General features: G+C 39.5%; 2 protein-coding genes across 4 annotated transcripts; one reads left to right on the forward strand and one right to left on the reverse strand.

Moving 5' to 3' along the window:
• Nucleotides 1–4428: 4428 nt before the first annotated feature.
• On the forward strand, nt 4429–14990 carry LOC137171646 (myosin light chain kinase, smooth muscle-like). Of its 3 annotated transcripts, XM_067575686.1 has the most exons (18): nt 4429–4571; nt 4676–4781; nt 7022–7168; nt 7322–7474; nt 7614–7751; nt 8154–8213; nt 8304–8434; nt 8550–8706; nt 9033–9344; nt 9470–9572; nt 9726–9929; nt 10763–10980; nt 11942–12065; nt 12677–12829; nt 13027–13156; nt 13331–13412; nt 13624–13764; nt 14377–14990. In XM_067575686.1, the coding sequence occupies exons 2-18, from the start codon at nt 4745–4747 to the stop codon at nt 14580–14582; spliced, it is 2496 nt and encodes an 831-aa protein (XP_067431787.1). In that variant the 5' UTR covers nt 4429–4571; nt 4676–4744; the 3' UTR covers nt 14583–14990. The 3 variants fall into 3 exon arrangements, with proteins under 3 accessions (XP_067431787.1, XP_067431786.1, XP_067431785.1); XM_067575685.1 differs by having other exon boundaries at nt 4447–4781; nt 9473–9572; XM_067575684.1 differs by having other exon boundaries at nt 4451–4781.
• Nucleotides 14991–15178: 188 nt separating this feature from the next.
• Nucleotides 15179–23915, reverse strand: coasy (CoA synthase). The gene is made up of 10 exons (XM_067575687.1): nt 23749–23915; nt 21406–22162; nt 20894–21108; nt 20192–20323; nt 18929–19118; nt 18046–18110; nt 17859–17943; nt 17331–17428; nt 16655–16801; nt 15179–16558 (listed from the first exon to the last, which is right to left on the reverse strand). Exons 2-10 carry the CDS (start codon nt 22088–22090, stop codon nt 16499–16501), a joined length of 1677 nt encoding a protein of 558 aa, XP_067431788.1. The 5' UTR covers nt 22091–22162; nt 23749–23915; the 3' UTR covers nt 15179–16498.
• Between the last annotated feature and the right edge of the window lie 660 nt (nt 23916–24575).

A 24575-nucleotide genomic window follows, 5' to 3' on the forward strand; every position in this document is an offset into this window, starting at 1 on the left:
GTGAAGAATTTACAGGAAGTGAGGTGTGTTCCTCACTGAATTAGCAGAGCTACGTTCGCAGCACTATATAACAGTCAAAATAACAAGATATGGACATATTTGGAGCTCTTTGTTCACCAGATTAGAAATAATGCAGGGAGGAATAGTACAAGCAGAAACAGCCACAGTGATGCTGTCAGGGTGGGTGAGTGGCGCAGGTGGACCCAAATGCAGAGACGGTAGGCAGGGACAATCCGATGCAGATATTTTTTAATGAAAAAGCAAAAAGTCATCGGAGCAAACCAGAATGCAGGAGACACAGGAACATTGAACAAAAGCAGGACAAAAGCAGAACAGAAGCAGACAACTCGACCAAGACCGAACTGAACACTAAACTATAAATACACAGGGAGTGATTGCAAATGAAACACAGGTGAGGGAAACGAGACACAGGTGAGACACATGAAATAATCAAACACAGGACGTAAAGGGACCAGACACAAGGAGGAAATATTACAAAATAAAACAGGGACTAAAGTAAACAAACAGGTGACACAAAAAACACAGGAGGAACACACAAGGGAACAGAGAAAACCAAAACCAGGAAACAAAAGCAACACAAATGAAAAAGCCCCTCACAAAGTCCAACTAAAAACAGAAAAAGTCTGAGGGCATCAGAAGGATAACAAAAACAAAGGAAGTCAAAAGAACAAAAACACAAAGAGTCTAAAAAACAGAAAAAGTCCTGGTAGGACGTGACAGATGATGATGCTTGATGAAAAGCTGCAGATGACCAGCACACCTCCAAAAGGTGAACAAATTATTTTTCTTTGCTGTGCTGTGTAATGGAAAACACTCACAGCGTGTCAGCTCGACTTGAGTTATGGCTTGACGTAACTACCCCCAAAACAAGTGAAAATTGCCATAATGTTGGTGGAATGCAGCAGTGAACTGGCGCGTGGTGTGTGGAGCAGATGACCATATAAAGAAATCTGTCACAAGCCGATGTCGGCTCAGGCTGAAGGTAGAAAAAAAATGTTGGAAACCAAGAGTTCAGAGGAGTCTGAAGCCTGACCTTTTTGCACACAGGGGTTATTTCTACATACATTTATCTCATTAATTGACACGTTGGCCACTTTTAACATGAACATCTGACATTGTAACATTATATATATGACTGGAAATAAGGAAAAACATAATAGGTCCCCTTTAAAAAATTTAGAAATATAGCTTGTGTATGTTCTACTTCTCCATCAAAGCTCAAAGTATTTGGGTACTTGGAACAGTGTGACTGCTGGAACTTGCTTCAGGGCTTCTTCCATCCTTTCGAGCACGCAGCTCTTCCCCAGAGCTTCTCCACCAACATATGGAGCTGGAGCAGCTGCAGGAAACCTGATCCGATTCCACAGGCTGTTAAAGGAACGAAGGCCTCTGGCTGCGTTACAATATCTCCATCGCAGTAACCTTGGCGTGAGTGGCTGTGCGGATGCTTGTGACACACTGCCAGAGTGTCTGTCCTCTGTTCTTCGCATCTTTCCATTTATGTCTCTCTCTCTGAGTCCATCCCCTCAGTGGTTGTCTTCTCCCCTTCTCTGCTTTCTCAGAGCTCAAGCCAGGGTGCATCAGGCTGTGAAGGACCATGCTGCTTTCTAATTTCAGACATAACATCAGAAATTCTGTTCTTTGTTCTGTCCTCATTAACCACTGAATCACAGCAGGCCTTTTAGTTTTCTTCTGAATGTATATGAGGGAAACACACTTAGTTGTGAGCTGAGGTCTTACCCAAAAAGCTGTAATTGTTAGAAGGACAAACAGAGGGTTGTATCTGGAAGAAGACTAGTTTATCTGTTATGGGACGAGTCATTTACGTGTGTGACTCTCTGTGCATGAAGCCTTATCTATTTGTTCTTATTTGCCTGCACAGAAATTCAGGCTGAACAGATAAAGGCATAATATTTTGGAGGCTGAGTCATCAGTTCTCACAGTCTTAACAATGCAATCTATTTTGTGACTCACAAAGTCTAATTTAGGACTTTGGTGGTATTTAACTGGTGGACTTTGATGATCCTTCCTCACGGCCAACAATGCTGGCTGACAGATTTTTTTTTTTTTTATCATTTCTGCAGTGCGAGGTGTACAACCACAGGAGGGCCCCATTTGACTTTTTTTTAACTTCACAAATGCTCTCAAACCATAATAAACCAGTCAGAAGCCATTTCCAGTATCATATGGGGCGCCATTACTGATGGAGTGATGGAGTTTGCGTGTGTTTGAAGGACTTTGTGGGAACAGGATGCAAAATGATTAACAGACAGACTGCATGTCTTTGAAGGACTTCATGGGAACAGGAAGTAAAATGATTACCATAGTTGGAAGACTTTGTCACAGAAAGAGGACATTGTCCTTCCCACTTTTTGCTTTTCCTGTTTTGAATTCCTAGACTTGGCCAAAACTTTGCATGATTTCCGTCGGATAACAATAATTGTCTAGGAAAGAGGTGGGGCAGTGGGGTGCTTTCACTGTATGGAATATTAAGATGGAGGCTCTCACAATAATCCTATAGTGGAGAAAAAAAAAGCATGTAGGGTAAAAAAGTACCACAGAGAGCTAAATGTGGTGGTATACGTATTTTTACCTTATATGGGTCTTTCAAAATTATGTGCCAAAGCTGATAGGACCAGTACTCAGAGATAAGTCCACATTTTTCATGGGTTATTTCATGTGTTGTGGTATTTTTTTCAGCTATCCTGTTACATTTCAAAAAATTTTTTAAAAAAAAGCAAAATATGCCTCAAAGCAGTCTTAAAAAGACAGTCTTGAATGTATTTCTCGTACTACATCTGTGTACATTGTTTAACTTAGGAGAAAGTGCACCACTGTAAATGTTTGTATATGTGCAGAAGTACATGTGTGAAGCTACATTTGTGCCTCCTCTTCATTCCGGAGAGCTTAGAAGTACATAAAATGAGTCTGTCCATCAATAAACAGTTAAGACTTTGTTGGGTCCTGCTCCATCAATCAGCATGCTTTTACCGCTGGGGGACATGTTTGTAGTCTAAAGTAAATAATGTGCCTCCCACCATATGGTACGACTTACACATTCCAGTCCATGTAACTGCTTCCTCACATTCTTGCTCTGACCACTACTGAGTGAAACGCGTCCGTTTAAACCCACAACATATTAACTCATTTGTTTGACGGGAAATTATTATGCAACCATTGTTATTAGTACTGTAGTTCTGTAAATGTGTTGCACAAGAGGAATCTGGTATTTTTCTTTGTAACTTAACAGCCACAAATACACAAATTACTCAATATTTCCATGTTAAACTGTATAAGCAGCCATTTGTGGTTCATACCAAAGCCATACATAGTAATCAATATACAATACATGTAAAGTTGCATATCATTATGGATTGTATCTAGACAAATAATTGTAGTTCATATTGCACTGAATGGCGCACTGACTATAGCTTATACATATATTTTAACATAATATAGCAATAGTTATGGAAGTATTAATTTGAATGTACTTAATGTGAACAAAAAATAAGCAACAAAAAAGATAAAATCTTGTATTCACATACTGTAATCAAAATACAGTTTAGGTGAATGAGGCTATTACAGACCTTTAGTGAAACTGCTTTTCTGAATAGTGACTCTGAAGGCCCTATCAACTAGCTTCATGGGCTTTGAATATGAACTAGAGAAAGCAGGTCTGCATGTAGCTGTAACAGTCATTCAACAAAAGTTAAGGGGGAGCACACCTTGGAGACACACCCAGCCAGCAGCAATAGCATTCCCATATCAATAGAATTGAAGGCGTCTCATTTATATGCGCAGCTTATTGTTTCTGGTCACATGATCCCACCTCTCTGCTTTCATTCAAAGAAACTCAACCCCTGGAAATTCACAGTTTTAAAGAGTCACTTAGATTACCTTTCTCCTTGTTGTGTGTCGCACACTGCCAGAGTAAATAAGCACAGAAAGCTGTCCTACTGGCTCTTCTTGATTCCTGCGGCGACTCTGGTAATATGTCTCAACCTACAGTCTGCTGAGTGTTTACAGTGGGGTAGATGTTAATAGGGAATAACATGCCAAGAGGAAGCTGACGGTGGGAATCTTTAATTATGCTCTGAGAAGAGAAGCAGTCTTTATGAAGGGTGCCACCAGGTAAAAAAACAACACTTTTTATACTTCTTTTATTTCTGTTTCTCTTTTCACTGCCCACCTTGTTGCGCTCTGTTTCTTGTCAGCTTGAATGTTTTGTCTCTCCCTCACATTTCCTAATCTCTTTTGCTATCTCCTTTGTTTTCTATCACATGTGTTTCTGCGTATGTCCCTCTGATCACAGTGCAGAGGGACAGTGGGGGCTGAACATGTGTGTTCTTAATTGGCCTTACGATAAAACCTGCTGTTTCCTGTGTACTGTGGGGCTGAGAGTGGGTAGTGATTTCAGAGGCTCCTCCTGTTAGCATCTCAGAGGATGTGTGAATAGAGATAGGGCAAGTATGCAACACAGGAGCTTCACACTATTTTGAAACACTGACTAAAACAGACCATAACCAAAAGACGAAGAGAAGGCCTAACTGGTGAGTGACTCTTTCAAACTCAGCTGTTGTTGTCTGACTATCATTTCAACACAAGGATGGACAAGGATGGTAGGAAGCCAAAGACCTATGTGTCCACTTTCCAGCTGGCCCTCAAGCCTCAAGCCAGACCTTTCTGTGTGGGGAACGGACTGGATACCACTGACAGGACAGTGATGAGAAACAGCAAACTAGGAGACTCATCTGCAAAAGGTAAAGGTTGGAAGAACATATGAAAAGTTCACTTAAAGTTTTTAATGTGAGAGTATTTTTTTTGTTAATTAAATGGACTGTTTTGTATTGCAATATAACTGGAATATATTCACAACATTTACCACAGTTACACCCCATCCCAAGCCTCAGCAAACTGCAGCCTTAATTTGAGCGTTTTTAACTTGCACGAGGGCATTGCAACTGCGTATCAGGGAAACCAGGAATATCAGTATCTGTTAGTTTACATGTTTGAAGAGGTTAGGTCCCCTGAGGCTTGTTTACTTGTCAAAATGTTACTAAGGGTGCAGCCTTATTTATGGACAAGGTTATTATGAAATGTGCTGTTTTTCTGGTAACTGTGATAGTGTAGTGGTCAGAGTTGTCTGCGAGCATTCTGATGGTTTTACACACACAAACACACACACCTAACCTTAACTGTCACCTGAAAATTTAGTGTTTTCATTATGAGGATTTGCTTTTTGTCCTCAGAATCAATCAATCAATCATTTATTAATGACCACATGACCGAGGTCAGTGGAATTCGCTTTCAGTACAACATGGCGGGTAAGCTCAATTCAGCAGTGTCAATAACATCAAACATAGACAGATATCAGCATCATATTAGACACATGACTAGCACAACTGACCATATTCACAGACTACCACAAGATAGAAGTCACAGACAATATTTACAAGATTGACACAGAGGTTTTAAGTGCAGGTACATCTGTCAGGGTTCGTGAGAAGAGTTCAGAGCCCTCACAGCAGTGGGGAAAAACTGTTTTTAAAAAAGGATGATCTGGTGGGTAGGACCTGTAGCTTCCTACAGGGCATCAGTTAAAAGAGGTGGTGAGAAAGGGGTTAGAGATGATTTTTTTGCTCTTTTGATTGTGTGTTTGTGATTCAACTGATGGGAGGGAGACGCCAGTAATCTTGGATGATTAATTGACTATGCGCTGCAGTTTTTTTGCGTGTATGACTGTCAGTGCTGGTGTACCAGACTGTGTTGGATGAGGCGAGTATGCTATCTGTGATGGCTGTGTAAAACTGAAGGAGGAGGTTTGTTTTACTTTGAAATTTTTGAGCTGTTTTAGGAAAAACAGACTTTGCTGGACTTTTTTGGTAATGTAGTCAGTATTGATGTTTCATTTGAGTATGTTGCTGATGTGCGTGCCCAGAAATTTGACCGAGTCAGTGATGGTTATGGATTCCCCAGAGTGATACAAATGGGTCGGTTATCCATCATGTCGGTCATGAGTCCAATTATGGTTTTGTTGTCTGCATATTTAAGAATGGAGACTGAGCTGTGGTGGGATGTGAAGTTGTGTAGAGGGAGAAGCGGAGGGTGAAAGGACACAACCCTGGGGGGCGCCTATGCTGAGGGTCAGAGGTCAAGATGAAAGGCTATTCATCTTATCCCTCTGTTTCCTTCTCCACAGGAAGCTCCAGAATCAGTGGCACATGCAGGGATCAACATTAATGTCCAGTAGCTTATTAAAGACATTGTCCGGGTTTATTGTATTGGAGGCCGAGCTGAAGTCGCTAAATAGGATGCAGGCATAGGTGTTGGGTGAATTGTGTAGGGCTAGGTTAACAGCATCCTCGACAGACCTGTTGGCTCAGCAAGCAAACTGGTAAGTATCCATCAGAGGAGTAGTGTAGGATTTTAAACAGGAGAGGATGATGTGCTCAAACGCCTTCATCACCAGCTCAGGGAGGCAAGCCCCCACAGTGTGACCGTGTAAACAGATATATGTCTCCACAACATACTTGATACACACACACACACACACACACACACTGATGGCATTCCACCATCCACTGGTGACCACCCATAGCCCACCCTGCCGGACATTCCTACACCAAAATACACATATGCAACACACATGGTGGGTAAATGCATGTATTAATGACGTCAAATTCCTCATACTTGCACTTACACCTGTGTTAAAATACAGATAACAAACCTGAAACTTAATGTTGCTCTGCCTGGAGCCGAAACAAATGACTTACATACGTTATTTGATTATTTTCAACTATCACACGGTGTATGTAAAATTCATACATACATGTCTGTACTATATACTATCATGTCTGTAGTGAAAGGCCCTTGAGTATTAACTAAAAAATGCTTGCTGTAGATAAAGTGGCACATCCTGATTGGTCAGCAATGGAGGAAACAATGGTGTTTGATCATTTCTGAGAAAGCTCATTGTTCTTAACCTCTCTTCTCTGTTAAGATGCCAGGCAGACACCTATGCAGGTCCTGGAAGCGCCTCGTTTCAAAGAAACACTCAGGGACTGTACAGTCCGCGAAGGAAGTGATGCTACTCTTCAAGGTGTTATCACAGGATGTCGGCCTCTGAGGGCTTCCTGGCTACACAATGGTAAGTGATCAATTACAATACACTCATTATTATGAGAGAGGAAATTATGCTAGAATATGTTGCAAAGATCTTACGTGAGGGTTCAAGCCACAAAGATTCTACATTTAACAGGATTTGAATCAGAATTTTGTGTTTGTCTATTCTTATCTTTAGGTGAGAGGGTGCATTCAAGTAAGACTTCCTTCAAAAATGGTGTTGCCAGTCTATCTCTGACTCAGTGTTCACCTGGAGATGCTGGGACGTATACCTGCACAGCTGAGAATACTGCTGGCAAACAGTCAAGCAGTGCTGAGTTACACATCATAGGTAAAGCAGGAGTCATGTGTCACGTTAGAAACTTCAAGAAAGAAAGATCAAATACAGTATAACTTGCCCTTTAATGAACTGTATTGAACTGATCTGTGTACGGTAAGCCTGTTTCACTCTGTTGTTTGCATTGAAACAGCTACAAAGGAAATCCCAAGAATAACTAACCACGAGGTGCTCGGTGAGGTCACACTGAAGGCGGCGTCACCCAAAAAGAACACTGAATTGTCCTCAGCTTCTAAAGAGGAAAGTCAACACAAAACAGGAAAAGATAAAGGTAGATTAACCCAACTTTTGTTGAGCTTCCTATAAAAATATTTGTATTGTTACATACGCATAAACTCTCCCTTCTTTCTTCTTTTCTTCTAACAATTAATGCTTCAAAAAACTTGTATGGAAATTGTATAAATCATTAGTAAATACACTCATAATAAGCAGAAAACAAACATGCATAGTGATCATTTTTTAGTTTGATCTGTTGCAGTCTACTCACAAAACTTTATCTAAAAATGGTATCTATTAACTACCTTGCTCCATTCTGAAGTGCAATTCATTGGCTGTCTTTTGGGTGCATTGTTTGCCACTACAACCAAACATGACTGCTCACATGTGATTGGTTGGTTACCTATTTATCTGCCTATTGTAGAGCATGCCTGTAAATCCACCCACTTCTTTGCAGTCTCCACAGGTATCAGAGATCTTGACCTCCAAACAAAAGTCTCCAAAGAGAGAAGAAAAGGTGAGTAGAGGACACTTACTTAATGAGGTAAAAGTTTGTATGTTTTCATCATGTTTTATTGATTTTAAAATTCATGCACATTTTTTCCAGGACCTCCTGTGGAGTTTCTACACCCACCAGACCAGGTGGAGGTTCGAGTGGGAAAGCAGGCCCGGCTACACTGTGAGTTCAGGTGCAGCTCTGTGCCTGTGGCTTGCTGCTGGATTTACAACAGAGACAAGGTAGTCGAGTCAGAGTCCCAGCTATTGTTAATATTATTTGATCCATTTCTTTGAAATTGTTTTCCAGTGAAGGCTTATATCTTTGTGCATATTTCCACATTTCTTCCAAACCCAGGTGGTAGTAGGAGGGCCGAGGATATCTGTCAGGAGCAGTGACACAAAGAGCAGTGTGGAGATCTCTCAGGCCTGTCCAGATGATAAAGGATCCTACACTGTCATAGTGAAAAACCGAGAAGGCTCTGCCCAACATACAGTCTCCCTCAGTGTCATAGGTGAGATTCGACTTTTGTCTACTATTCTGTGTCCAGATATTTAGTGTTTTCTAATGAGATGATACAACACTAGTATTTGTTGTCAGATACTGGACAAGCTAATAGCCTATCAATGTTGATTTGACAAACAAAAACCAGACAGAAAAGCCGAGAAGAGAAATGTGGCAGGCTAGGATCATGATTTAAATAGATTAAAGCTTATGCCTATATGTTTGGATATTGGCTACCCCAGAAAAACAGCCCAAAATAACTTCAAATGATGATACTTGCTGTCTTGGGTCTTGGTATATATGAATAAAAGTTCTGATTCTTGAATTTCTCCTCAGACCGGCCTGACCCACCAGCATCCAGCCCTGTTGTGTCCCAGCTGTCCACTCAGTCCCTGGTCCTGTCCTGGACAGGTCCCAGCTACGACGGAGGCACAGCTGTGTTGGGTTACATCGTGGAGGTCAGGCAAGAAGGCCCTGAAAAGTCCAGGAGCTGGACTGAAGTAGTACGCCGCTGTAAGAACACATCTTACCAGGTCTGCTCAGGCCTGAAGCCTCAGGGGCAGTACCGCTTCCGTGTCCGAGCCTACAACACTGCAGGAGTTAGTGAACCAAGCCAGGAGTCCGACTGTGTCAAGATGGAGACTAAAAGTTAGTGAAATGTTGGATTTATAGAATGTTTGAAAACAGGAATTCATTTTTTAGATTTTACCTTTCTGTTACCTGTAAGGAGGGATGTGCTTATTTGTCACATCTGTGTATTTTTTTTGGATTAGAAGAAGAAGAAAAAAAGGAAAAGCCCGAGTCATACGTCACAGTGACCATTGACACCAAACATAAGATCAAGGACCACTACAATGTACATGAGAAGCTGGGAGTGTAAGCATGGATTCTGCATATTTAAAACCATATTTCAAATCTAAAAATATTATTTTCCTTCCTACATGGATCACAGAAGAGGCTAAATCATATTTTTAAAGGGATGGGACACAAACATTATGCCTCTCACTGATTTGTGTTTTAAATTTCCAGGGGGAAGTTTGGCCAGGTGTTCCGGCTGTCCCACAAAGAGACGGGTAAGGAGTGCGCAGGGAAGTTCTACCGAGCCCGGACCTCCAAGGAGAAGTCGGAGGCCCGCAGGGAGATGGAACTGATGAACTGTCTCCACCACCCAAAAGTGGTCCAGTGTCTGGCTGCCTATGACACACGCTCAGAGATGGTCATGGTCATGGAGTAGTAAGTAATTGTGAAGTGGAAAAGTGACTTTGATCTGAGGATTATTGGTGACAGAGAGTTTCTGCAGCTATTCAGGACACACATATACAACCAAAATAGTAATCCAAACAAAAAATAATCTGCAGATTATTTTGTTGATTAATCTTTTAGTCTATCAACTGAAAAATGTGATCACAACATATTCAAAAGTGTCATTTTATTTGACGACAGTCCAAAACCCCCAAACAATCAGTTTTTCATATATGACAAACAAAAACATCCAATAGTCACATTTGATAGTGAAAGTTTGGCATTTGTGCTGGAAAAATGACTGAAATGATTATTTGATTAATTTTCTGACAATCAACTAATCGATTAACTGATTGATTGTTTCAGCTCTAAATCAAAATATCTTCCACTAATTGCGAAGCAGGTAGTGTAGGAAAGCCCTGATTTCACATCAGTCCCATTATTACCGATGTTGCCAGGTAACACCAGTGGTTGCTGTGGTAATTATATATATATATATATATATATATATATATTTCTTTTTTACAGTGAAGCTTTTTGCGGGAGATGCATTGTTATTATTTCACAAAGAAAAAAAATTATGTGCTTTGAAACCATTCAAACTATAAAATCCCAGCAACTCATATAGGTGTCAAAAACAGATTTTAGATGTCGGTTAGTCAAAAACATAGCAATAAGAGTACATGACTACATTTGTATTGTCAAACATTTTAACTCCATGGTTAGAATTGGGATAAATACTGCTCAACAAAGGAAGTACCAGAGCTACAGCAGAATTATTTTTGTAAAGCATGGATGAATGAATGGTGTATCTGTCTGTCCAGTATTGCCGGTGGAGAGCTCTTTGAACGCATCTTGGATGACAACTTTGAGCACACAGAGCCGACCAGTTCCCGATACATGCAGCAGATCCTGGAGGGCATGCAGTTCGTTCACAAGCTGAACATCGTCCACCTGGACCTCAAGCCAGAGAACATCGTCTGTGTGGACACTACCGGTACGCGGATCAAGATCATTGACTTTGGCTTGGCCAATAAACTAGGTGAGTTTGCGGGATTGTGTTTGACTGACCGAAGCTGTAATTTAATGTCCCTATAAGGAGGAATATTAAGCAAAATTCCTAAAAAGGACAATTCTCTTGAATATAATAACTTCCTGTTTACCCTAGTTGTAGCCTACAACTTTTGCAGTTGCTCACTAAAGAAAACGACTAAAATATCCAGCTTTTTCTAATGTCTGTACTACAGTAAAAGTAACAAAAAGAATAAAAATTAAAGCATAGGTTCACAATTTTTCAAGTCTGTCTGTCTAAAACAATTGTCAGGTGTCCAAATAAACATTGACACATGTTTTTTTGGCTGTAATCATCCCCGCTGTTCATACTGGCCACTAGCAGATCCCTTCATAATGCAATTTCAATGTAAGTGATGGGGGACAAAAGTCAAAGCCCTCCTTCTGAACAAAAATATTTTTAAAAGTTTATTTGAAGCTTAAATGACGATTCAGCTACCCAAATTAGTGAAATCAACCCTCAAGTATATTTTAAAGTTACTTCTTTTAGTGCCAAATTCCCTTTTTTTTACACTGCAGCTGAACAGGAAACACTGACCAAAACAAGGACTGTGGATTCTGTCCCCCATCACTTACAGTACATTGTAAGCACATTAGCAGGACATGGAAGGTCTTCAGAGAATTACTATTTTAAAACATGCCAAAAATAACCAAAGATAACATCAAGGAGTGTCCACTCTAGATTACTAGATGTCAACAATGTCCTTTACATAATCACAACTCCTTAAACAACTGCCTCACTACTACCTCGACTCAATAAATGCAGCAAAGCATGTGAAGTCAATTCATGCAGAAAATTTGGTGAGACACCAGATGCTGCAGCTCCAGACTGGGTGGTCTATTTAGAGATGACTAGAGCCCTCCGTGAGTAGGCTAATACAAACATTTACAGTGACATGTTGAATATCTGGGTGTGTTTTCTCGTTCTTCAGAGGAGGGTAAACCTCTGATGGTGATGCACGGTACACCGGAGTTTGTGGCTCCCGAGGTGATCAGCTATGAGCCTGTGGGCCTAGAGACGGACATGTGGAGCATTGGAGTCATCTGTTTCATCTTGTAAGTCAAACAGGAGCTGTAGTGGTTTAAAAAACAGCCATAGTGACATACTGTAATAGAAACAAATGAATCTGGGAATAGCTTGTGAAAGTGAATACAATAGCCTCATCCTAGAGAGCATTTCAGTTTCTTAATAAAATATGGGACAAGGAAAAAACTTGCATGCAAACCTGACATAAATGTCCTCAATTTGTTCTTAATTTATCTTTTATATGTCAGACGTGGCAAAGTCATTTGAAAATAGCAGAAAGTAACAAGAATACACAACAGATTTGGATTATGTGAATGATACATGTTTAAATAAGTAAATTTAAAAAATATATCTATCTAATTCTACCCAAATGACTCTACAAATGCAGATTTGGCACCATCTGCTGGTGCTGTTATGGTATTACTATAGTCCCGTCCCTAATAACTTAAGTATGGAAATTCTTATATTGTGAATAGTCTGAACCAAAAGTCATGGAAATAATTACCTTTTTAGAATAATTTATTTAACACCAAATCAATGTTAAAAAGAACAGTGTTTCTCTTGTTAGTAGGTACAGACACAAAATATATGCAGTCTGTCCAGAAACTTTGCCCATGTTTATGATTGTTTTGTGTCCCAGGCTCAGTGGAGAATCCCCCTTCCAGGGAAATAGTGATGCTGAGACTTTGTCTCTTGTGACTGCCGCCCGTTTCGAGTTTGACCCAGAGAGTTTTGAGGACATCTCTGATCAAGCAAAGGACTTTATCAGCTCTCTATTGAAGAAAGACCGGAGGTTGGGTTTTTTTTTTTTTTTTTTTTTTTTGGCAATGGATGATAAAAGTTGATAATGTCACATTCTGAGCAACACATTACTTGCGGCATTTCCTACAATTTGCAGAAAATTAGCGTGGTATCAAATCATTTAGCAATCTTTGAATATCTCAAGAGACTGCTGGCAGCGTATGATAGCCTTTGTTGCTTGCGCTCTAGATGCAGATTGTCATGTGACGGGGCCCTCGCCCACCCCTGGATGGTCTCTTTTACCCCTCTGAACCGCAGGCCCACCAAGTCCCTCAATAAGGAGAAGATGAGACGTTTTCTGGCCAAGCGGAAGTGGAAGGTAACTGCACAGAAAAATGACTACAATGCTGTCAGCCAAGCATTTAATGCATGTATAATTTATAACCAGTGCTTCCTTATGATGATCTTTTAAATCCATTGTCCTTTGTAGACCTGAAGCTTGGTTATGTGTGTAATTTGTCATCCAGTTCTATTTGTCCTTTTAAACTTGCAGAAAGCTGGCAAGGCTGTCTTGGCCCTACAGCGGATGGCTAACCTCTCCAGCAGGCCAGACTCTCCTGGCAGCTCCTCAGAGGGTAAGACAGATAAAGACACACACACACACACACACACACACACACACACACACACACACACACATATATGCAATGCCTTCCTATGTCCTAGAGCTACATGCATATGGCAGATGACTCACAGTTTCAGATTGTCACTTCAAGTTTACCCTTTTGTGATCAGTAAAGCCTTGTTTTCCTTTTATTCACCATCATCATCCTCCCTCTCATCCAGAGCCAGGCTGGAGCCAAGAGGCAGAGAAGGCCATCCAGTCACTGGATAAGCAGCTTCAGAGTGAACCTCGCTTCCAGAAGCCCCTGAAGGACACCACACTTCCCAAAGGAGCAACAGCTCATCTAACATGCCTTGTCAATGGTAGAGTGACAGAGCTGTGTGATGCACTTCATTAAATAGATTATTGTAGTAGAGCGACTCCTAAATGACTGACTTTTATGTATTAATTTAGTGTACATTTAATGAGATCAACTCTCAATGTCAGATCAAAATTTTGAACTTCAGAGGAAACTTGTGATGAAGGCTATTTAAAAAGCAGCATCAATGGAAAAAGTAACTCTTGAAGCCACAAAATGTATTTCAATACACAATGTTTTGATCCAAGTTGGAACTTTTTGACCTCACAAAGTTCCAACTTGCATCTAAAAAGTCTATCCGAGTACATTTTGTGGCTTGGAGTCAGTGAGGCAAGAAAGGTGTAATTTCTCCAATGTAATTCGGATTGGTTTTATCTAAAACATCTTAGAGCAACACCATTTTATTAACTTATTGATACAGAAACAAAACTGTATCAAATAAAACTGAAACATTTCCAGCCAACTTTCTTTTATAATAAAAGAACATAATGGGCTTAGTGAATGTTGAAAATTGATCTTACAAACTATTCAGACAAAAGAAATTGGTACATTTAATTGTTTAATATTCATAATGTGACTTTAAATTCTGAAGCAATGTCTTGTCTCAACTCTCTAGGCTTCCCACAGCCAGAGGTAAAGTGGCTTCAGAATCAGAAGCTGGTGTCTGAGTCGTCCAGAGTGACCACGAAGTTCCAGGATGATGGACTCTGCTCTCTGGTTCTGGTTGATTTAGAGCCTCGTGATTCTGGGGTTTATGTGTGCAAGGCCAGCAACAAGCTGGGGGAAGCGATGTGCTCTGCCAAACTGAAAGTGGAGATATGACCAAGGATAAAACCACCTCAACAACTTGGGATTTCCTTCATTTGGACAGGAACTTTTCAGATGTAGACTGATTGAAATGGTTTGAAACCTGGATGACGGACAGTTATTCACTGCCACACAAAAGGCTTCTTACACATAATTTCAAGGCAAAAATGGTGTGTTGTGGTGTTACATATATTAACGGGCAAAGACCCCTACGAAGTTTTACAAATCACCTATTGGTACATTTACTATCTTTTAATGTGTGGTTAACACATTCAACTAATGCACAAGGTTTTCTTAGGGTGTATATTGCTACTCATGGTGCACCACTGCATTGCTCACAAGACCACCATGTGAAAATTTGTACATTTTTGCACATTTAAATATTGTTCAATGTAAATAAAAATTAAAGGCTGAATTTTACAGAACTTGGTTTCAGATTTTAAAATAACTTTCCAAATTCATACACATTTTGCACAAAGACTGGCATACATGTCTTTAGGCCGTTATGTATAGTTTACAAAAGAATGTACAATACATCTGTATAAAAACATATTCATTCCTTGAATTCAAAGCCTTAAATAAATGAGCAAAAAAGCAAAGGGTTGAAAACATTTCATTTTAACATTTTGCCAGTTTATTATAGCATTCCACTGAGAAGGTAAAGACACTTGAAATCTATCACAAACTGTACGACCAAATGACACTTCATTGGACAAGCCTTTCAGTATTAAAGGTATGGCTAAAAGTAAGAAGCAAAATATTTCATTCTTGTTATGTAAACATCAATTACAATTGACCATGAGTTTAACACGTCATAATGACTTCAGCTTCCATGCTTGGTTTTTCCAGGTACTTTCAGAGACCTGAACATTTGAAGAGAGGGCTGATCTGACAACTGTTTTTTGCAAAATACAAGGTGGCCATTGCATTTTCTTGGATTGTAATTTAATTATTTTCACTTATACATAAATTTAACATATAAAAATATTATTTAAAGAACCATCTACTTTGCCCACTGGCCGCTGACTTGCTACAGTATGAGACTTTCCATAATCTATCCATATGACCCCTCTGTTTTTAATTCAATATGTCTGTCCAGTATTTTCCTTTTTCAATCAGTGTACTGATTTATTGCACGTATTTCTACGATTTAGTGTACTTTGTCTGGTTAATTATAATATTATAATTATAATTCCTTGTGTTTTAAAACCTTTAGATAATGACAGTGAATTCGTGAAAAATATTCTCCAAACCCAGAAACCACAAAAATAAACACATAATTTAATTCTATGATTAAACAATGGCAATCATACAGTCTTTCAATATGGTAACTCACCTTTCCCTTACTATTAATTGCTTGTCTAAGCTACATTCATATTATTACACTTAGGAGACATGGAGAGAGGACAGAACTTGTAAAGTGTCATCTGTTGACAAGGTGCCTAAATGATTAGAATTAGCAGATCTTAGCTGGTATTTTGGAATTATCTACAATTGGTGAATATTGGGCATTTCCTTTAAAGGCATGCCATTCATGAAAACATCTTTGGGTAAAAACAGATCTACAATTCTTAGGATAGCACTTTATTAATCCCCAACAAGACTTCCAGCTTGCAAACTGCAAAATGATATTGTTGTTAGGGATCATTTATGAAATTCTTTTTCCTCACCAATCCATCTTTCAACTAAGCTTTGTAAAATAAAACTAGAATTTAAAAACCCATGGAAATTCAATCAGGCACTGAGTCTTGGTCAAAGAGGTGAGGGAGCTTGTTGGGTGTTTTGCTGCAATGGCACAGAGACCATTCTCACTTCTTTCTAAGGCAGAGTTTTCTTTATGTGGATCAGTCATTTATGCACACATGTGGCTGGGCCTGACACATGCTTGTTCTGTATGTAGTGGTCACAGCTGATCTGATGTGATCAACTTCCTACTGTCCCTCTCGTCTCTGTTGGATTCTCTTCTGAAGAAGATTCCACGCTCTTAGTACCTTTAATAGAAAAGACAACAAAACATTAAACTAAAGAGCTAAAGGACATGACGCACATGTGTAGACACCATACTGATAGGGTGATGTATGTCTGACCTGTTTCCGAGTGACCTCTGGCTCCCACAACGTGCTGAGCACTACGTTGGCGAGCGCTACCTGCTTGCCGTTGGACCACTGGCTCTGCAGCCGCCGCAGGGCATCCTCTGTGGTCACACCATCTCGCTCTGTTATCCTTAATACCGCCTGAGAATGGAGGAGAAACAAGAGGAAGCAGGAGGGTTGGGTTAACAGTGCTTTTGGTGTTTATTTATTTAAAGCCACTGTGTGTAGAATTTCTAAATTTCTGACTCTGGCGCCCCCCAGTGGTACTATCCAAAAACAAATAATGGCAGAAAGCAATGCATGGTGATATCTACACACTTCTAAACCACCAAAAATGTTGTTAAATTTTTATAAATACAAAACTTATGTCATCAGAATATTTTGGAAATATATGGTGTTCACTTTTGCAGACCAGTTTAAGAAAAAATGCAGTGGAATAGAGAAACTTCTCTAAAAATGTAGACTTTTACCACATCCATAACACACAAATGCACTGAGAAACTGCCTCACCACTGGTTTTACCACTTCTTTCTAATGGAAACTGAACATTTTTCTGCACTCTGTAGTTTTCAGTTGCTTTCAGTGTTTTCATACAGCACTTCTCACAGTCACTCAAGTTAACTTGACTTCATGTTTGTCCCATTAAGGACTGCAGGTACAAACAAATTACCTCCTCCTCGGGGATGACTGTGACCCAGACTTCATGGACCATGTCTGTCCATCCCGCCTCCAGAAGAACTGCTGCATCCATCACACAAACCTGTTTACCTGCAGACAAAACAAAGGATCAAATGAACACTGGAGAACAAAGATAGGGCAGAGCTCTGTGCTATATGTCATTAGGTTTAATTTATAAGCCTGACTAAAGGAAAATTGGTTAGAAAATGGAAAAAGGGCAGACTATTTAGATGTATCTAAAAGATTAATTCTCATTCTGTTTTCTCAATCATATAAAAAGGTCTAAATCCATTATTTAAAGAAATAAATATTCAAATAAACTATATATCACTTCTCAACAAATTACTGAACAAGACAAGCAAAATTAAAGTTCCTTTTATATAAACATAAGAGGAAGTTTAATGCTCCAAAAGAGAGAAATGTGCTTTCTACACAGAATCAGGAGGGAAATCAGATTGACATGTTTATCAATATACAGTTCTACAATTCTGAGATTAATAAGTCGAAGTCCATACAATACCTTCCTCTCTGGCTTGGCTGATTCTCTTCTTCACCAAAAGTGCAATCTCCGGCCATACAATGTCTGTAAGGGTTTTTAACCGTTCCTGCATGAAAAACATAATCTTTGGTAAATTATCAATACACTGCGGTGTAGTCTGACATAATTTGCAATGAAAATGAAACATTATTTCCACTTGGCATATTACCTGGTTTCCAAAAACTTTCCTTCCTAATGCACGTCTGTTGATGGTTTTATCCTCATTAAGAATATCTAAAAGTGACAAAAACAAACTCATCATTGCACTGCGATGCTTAAGATTTCAGACATTTACAAGAAAACATGAAAATCAAGTTATTTTTACACTTCACTGAAAATGATGCTACCTGATACTTGTACGCAGTAGAGTACGTCATGTGATGATGGATTAATCTATGTGCCGGTTAGGGTGTGTAATCTTTTCAACTCCAGAATAAAGTCAAAATGTACCTGTTGCAAATGTCACTATTTCATCAAAATCTGATCTGTCAGACTTCAGATGGAGTGCTCACGGCCTTTCAAAGACACTAGTGGTGTCTCAGAGATCATGTTTGAGCTTTAATTTATTTATAATATAAACGTCCAGCTGTGTTGCATTCACTAACACGAGTCTGAAACTGCCTGTAAAATAGATTTCAGTAAATAAAACAGTTTTGATCACAATGTTTAGAGGAAAATAAATTATGGGACTTATGAGTTCCCACAGTAGTGACAGAATGGATTAGTTTTATGAGTGATGTAGGACAGATGCCATTTTTGGAAATGTTAAATTGTGACCTCTATACTTTAGTGCTCCATTAATCTGTCATTTGGCAAGTCAAAAAGTCATCTCGTCAACTTTTATCAAAATCAAATCAGTGACGTCTGAGACATCACGACTGACCATTAGTCACCACAGTGCCCTCATTATGTCAATCAGTGAAGTGTTTAAATGCTGGAAAAAAAGTGCAAAGGTGCATCATCATCCTACGTTCAATCAAAAGCAGACAGATTACGAGTGAGATATCACAAGGATATGGATGGCACATCTCTAACCACAAGTGTTTCTTTACCTGACCCAAATGCTTCCAGCACTCTGTGATAGGCTGCTGTGCCTGGCTGGTACACCTCATGGCCCAGCTTGTCACAATCAATTCGAACTGCACCCAAGGCCTCCAGCTGCCTGGCAATGGAGCTTTTTCCACTGCCGCTGCCTCCGGTCAGACCAATCACATATGGAAGTGGAGGGAGATGAGATGTGTCCTAGAGGGAGAAACAGGAGACACGAAGGTGCAGGATATGGAGAGAAAAAAAAAAGATGAAATTCTTTTGGCAATGTCACATTGAAGCTTAGCAATTAACAACACAACACTCAATCAGACAGCTTCAAGAAACAATGCATTGAGGTGATGACAGGGCAAAACAATTCATTTGCACTTGCTAAAATCTGCCTGCTTAGTGAACTGCTCTGTTCATTCCCAAGACACAAAACTCTGTAATTCGAACTCTTTTCATGAAGGTGTTATGTTGCTTAAGACTTAAAAAAATGCAGAGTAGTTTGACATATGCTGGAAAGAAAAGCTGCTATTTTGCACCTGTGACAATATGTTCCTATTAGAACAGTTAAACAAAGTTTCCAAATTGTATGAAAAAACTAAAGGTGTGAGAAAACAGCAGAAAGAGTGAAAAGTTTTTCCCCAGAAAGTGATTAAAAATGTACTTTAGAGCATTACTATATGTGACAATTAATTTTATATGACTGGAGGCTGTGCAGTGCTTCTTCTTTATCACTTGAAAACCAATTTCGTTAAACAGGAATGACCTCGACTTTGACTGATGCTGATCTTTGTTAAGACATAATTTCTTTTTTTTATTATCATAAAATCAAATAAGTTTGTATTAGGTGTTTTCTTATTGGCATACACTTTGTTTAAAGACTAAAATCGTATAAAAATGATATTCTGATGTGCACCATAGTAAACATGATTACATCCAGGTATTACAACAGGTATCGGACTATATTTCTGACTGGTCATTTGCATATGTGTACAATGTATTTCGTCATTTTATGCTGTGTATTTGTATATTTGTATTTGCATGTTGTTATTTAAACTGTTTCGTTTTTGTTACCTGCCTAGGAACTACGGATGTAAATTAGCATTTTTTGCTAACTCCAGCATTTTTACATCTTGTATTGTATAGTGATGTTAATTAATGTGTTCAGTCCCTTTCAAATAAACAATTAAAAAAAAAAAAAAGTATTATTTCCTCATTGTGTTATGAGAGCTATCAAAATGCAAACATTTTATACTGTGTTAAGTGGCTCCAGGACCTACTTTAGGCGGGGTAAGGAGGGTGCCCAGCAGACGAGAGCGAAGACTAGAGGAGCTGATCTTCTCCTCCTCTGTCTCAGTGTGGTGGGCATCCTTAAGCAACTGGATTTCATGAAGAACAAGAGCTGGAAGGCCCTGGTTAAGGAAGAAGGACACAAAATAATACACACAATTTGAGTATGAGCACCTAGGCTGATGTCATCTACATCTGGTGAACATATACCTCTGCTGACCCAAGATCAAATGTGCACTAGAACTGTGTTCTATTTGCATTTGAGAGCAATGAACTACCTGCAATCCCAAAAAAGTAAAGCTCAGTGACTCTCAGAATAGAACCAAACATGAGAAATGTGTTAAGAATGGTTAAGCAATAAAATGTGCTGTGTAGAAAGCAACAGTAGATACTGCATCTCCTAAACTGACAAATTTACATAAAAAATGACCACATGGAGAAAAAATTGCATGAGGGCTATATGATATTGACATACAGTGTAAGCATATGTTAAAAGGCCATCTGGGACATATAAGTTGATGTGTTGGTCAAGAATTCTGCCCCAGAAAACCCTGAATATGGACTTTGTATGTTTTTATAATAAAAAATACTAACTCTTGTATTTGTGATTAATAGAAGCGCTAGAATAAAATAATCAAAAGCCTGTGTTACACATATTGCGAATTTCCAAACTTACTTCCTTACTAACTTACATTCTCAGCACGTTTCTTGTTGACAGCCTCGCCTCCCTTCCTGGTCTCCTCGCTAACCACAATGCACTGCAACAGGGGGTCAACCACAGACACTCCATAGGGGTCATCAAGAGGCACGATCTCCACCTGCAGAGAGGGCTTGACGTCTTGCAGGAACTCCTGCAGCCTCTGGACCCGGACAGAGTAGGGCTCGATGAGCTCTTTAAGCACCTTTTCTGCAGTGGAAAAGAAGAGGATGTCAGGGCTACTGGCTGCCACTTGTTGTTTTCACATATCCTCATAAATGTGAGACATACACCTCAGAAACAGCATGAGAATGCACACACCTAAATATGAAAACCGCCACATAACTTGTATGTACCACTATACGTATTCAATGTGTGTATTGGAGGTGTATCACAGTAAAATTGAGTCAGGAAGGACAGAATAAGAGGAACAAGTAGAAAAAGAAAATAAGTAAAGAAATCCAGGAAAGGAAAAGGAAAAATGACCACTCACTTAGAACTACTCACTTTTCAGCATTGCTTGGTCACACACACCGATAAGGAACCTTCTATTGGCTAGCAGGCATGATATATTGAGCAACGTCTTATGGGCCCCGTGGAGCCGGTCAAATGTCCCCCCTACCACCACATCATTGTAGGTCTCCAAGGGTTCTGACTTTTCTTCAGGCTCCTTCAGCCCTTCCTCTTTCTCCTGCAGCTTCATTAGCTGTGGGTGAAGCAGCACTGAGGGCAGACTGGGGCTGCAGACGTAGCAGTGGCCGGTGTAGCTCTGCAGACACTGTGTAACCTGATGGGACTGACCTGGGTCCTGCAGAGGAAAGTCTGTTAGCACCACCTCCGGGGAGTGAGACAGAGACTGCGGTGTGGGGAAGGGGCAGCTTGGAATTGTGGTCCCGCTGCATGTCGCCGAATGAGCGCGAACATTAGTCAGCAAAACGCGAACATCCAGGTGCCCGCATACGTCAGCTGCATTGCTGTAAAGGCGGGTAATGAGGGTAGATAGGTCCACTACTGGTGGAATGAAAACTGGACGAGGCTGGTTCCCACCTCCCAGGTTCAACCCAGGGTGGAGGTGGACGTACAGTGTGCGCTCTACAAGCTGGGCAGCTGAGCTGAGGACCGGAGCAATACGCAGGGGGAGTGTGTGGAGAGGAGACGTCAGCACAAGGATGCCCGTGCTGAACATGGACATGTTCCTGGCTTAACAGAAGGCGTTGCAGTCGTCACAGTATCTGAGGAGTCACTGTTAGGGGGTGGGTGAACACTGAAGGGGGACAGAAGAGAAGGAAAGAGTCAAAAGAGTATCAGCTAAACTCAGTGAAAACAATTTCTTTCTGAATAAAAATGGATGCTGACACTATAGAGATAAAATATAGTTATAGATGATATTAAAACTAAACTGTCATACTAATTTTAACTATCTATTTTGTTCTAGCAGTGGTGGTCATTTCCTTGTTGTTGTGAATGTGCTCCATTGTTAAAACAATATAGAGGAAAAACTTTACCTTGCTTGCTTTAAGTTGCTTGATAACTACTATATTTAAAAAGGATGAGAAAAAAAGATTGCCAAAGAAAGCTGAAAAGAAAACACCATTGCTTCCAGTGATTCATGTTAAAAGCTACCACGCTCCAAAGAATTCAAATTTACGCATGAACAGTGTAATAGAAACCTTTGTTACAACTAAATTACCAATTTTGACTGTACTGAGCTTGGCTAAATATGTATTATAACACTGGAAATATTTTATTTTGCTTGTATTTAATAATAAATCATCTTCTATCATCACCACAAATTTTCTAAGAATATTACATAAGCAATTTCACACTTTAGTCACATTTACCAATGTTGCATTACTGGTTTAGTTAACTGACAGGACTGTTAATATGCTACATGTTGTTACTGTAGTTAATTATAAGCGACACCGTCTAAATTAGGGCACACTCAAAGTGTATCTTCAGTAGAGATAATACTATCAGCTTCTTGCAGTATGTATCAGAGCCCTTTTTCTTTAGTCTACCAGGTGTGTTATAATAATCTTTGACACTGGGTTTCTTATTTAAAAACTTAACTTCTTGCTGATGTTGCAACACATTCATTACATTGTAACAATGCAACACTGTGACATTCAAACATTGTTAACATTGAAGCAATTCTTTTGCAATTGCACATGTTGCCACTCATGAATCCAATGTGACACAAAAAAGTGCAACTCCTCAGGAGGAGGGGTAAAAGAAAAAGGTCCTCAAATTCAGCTGTAAGGTCACAAGATGAAGTCAAGTGTTTTTGATTGTGGCTGTCATATTATTCCTCGTCCCGCCCACAAACAACCTGACTGGACAGACTCTAAACCTGACCATACCATAGGTCGCCTTTTCAGCCATTGCCCAATCAATTAACAGATGCTTTCGAGCATGAATATACAACATAAAGAGGGTCTTGAGCTTAAAGTTGTTCAATGTTTAGCCACTGTGACTCCTTGCTAGCAAGCTGCTGACCAAGAGGGCAACAGTACGACTTCCCACACGATGTCTGAAGTAAAATATGAAGCAAAGTCATGAAATTTAGAGCTGTAAAGAACTTATATGTGGACTCAAAGTCGTAGCCAGCTAGCTGGGTGTAGGACAACAATCACATAGCCGTTAAGAAACAGCAACAAAAACCGTTTGAAAGTAATCCTGCGGGATTAAAATGAACATCTAGGCATATGAAGTAGCAATGATGATGTTATTTATGATCCTATAATAACGAAGAAGTATGTATTTAGTTATAAAAATGACATATGGTGCGGCCCAAGTGAAGTGCAGTTGTAAATCGTCCTGAATTGACAATTTAGCATGAGCTTCACTTACCTGTGTTGAGCAAATTTAAAGCGATGTGAAGAAGAGATGAAGCGCGAAGTACAGTAATAAACCTGTCCGCATATCTACTGCAGAGATAATCTTTAATAGGGAACTGTCTTATCCAGTCCACACCAGTCCAAATTGCTAAGTGGAAGTCTCTCACACATAAAGTAGGCAAACTATCACGTGACACGTTGACGTGCAAACTGATTGGTTGAGAAAACCGCAGTAAAACATGGGAGACGTAGTTCTGTAGCGCCCTGGAGTCAGGAAATTCAAGAAATCTCCGCAATATCTGCATAACATAACATAACATAACATAAAACTATATTTTTATGTTAATGAGTTTATTTTAATGGCACTATTGACTGATTTTATTTGGTGCTAATGTAGAGGTGAAAGTTTATTTAATAAAGGCTTATAAGTGGCACTCAAGTACAGTATTTTCTTCTTCTTTTTTTTTTTTTTTTTTTTTACAAAACTTTGAGCCCATGGGTCTCATGTTCAGAAAATATATTAAAAAATTAGCACTGAAATATAGTTATTTCTGTGATATGCAGTACGCTTTATGACTCTTCATTGGTAGTTTTTTTTTAATCACGCACCTAAAACATTGCAAATCGTGTCACAATTTTTGAGAAAAGCTGCTGCAAAATCAAGCATTTTTTGGCAAAACTTGAAATCCTGGAGGGACTGGTTTATATTCCGCTAAATTTTCCCTACATCTCTTACTGTTGCACACTTATCAGATGATAGGCCTACAAGAGAAGGTAAAAATAACAACAACAGAAAAAAAAGATAAAAGTTACGGACTATAGGCAGATACAGTATAACAC

This window comes from Thunnus thynnus, chromosome 20 (genome assembly GCF_963924715.1).
Source record: "Thunnus thynnus chromosome 20, fThuThy2.1, whole genome shotgun sequence".
Lineage (NCBI taxonomy): Eukaryota > Metazoa > Chordata > Actinopteri > Scombriformes > Scombridae > Thunnus > Thunnus thynnus.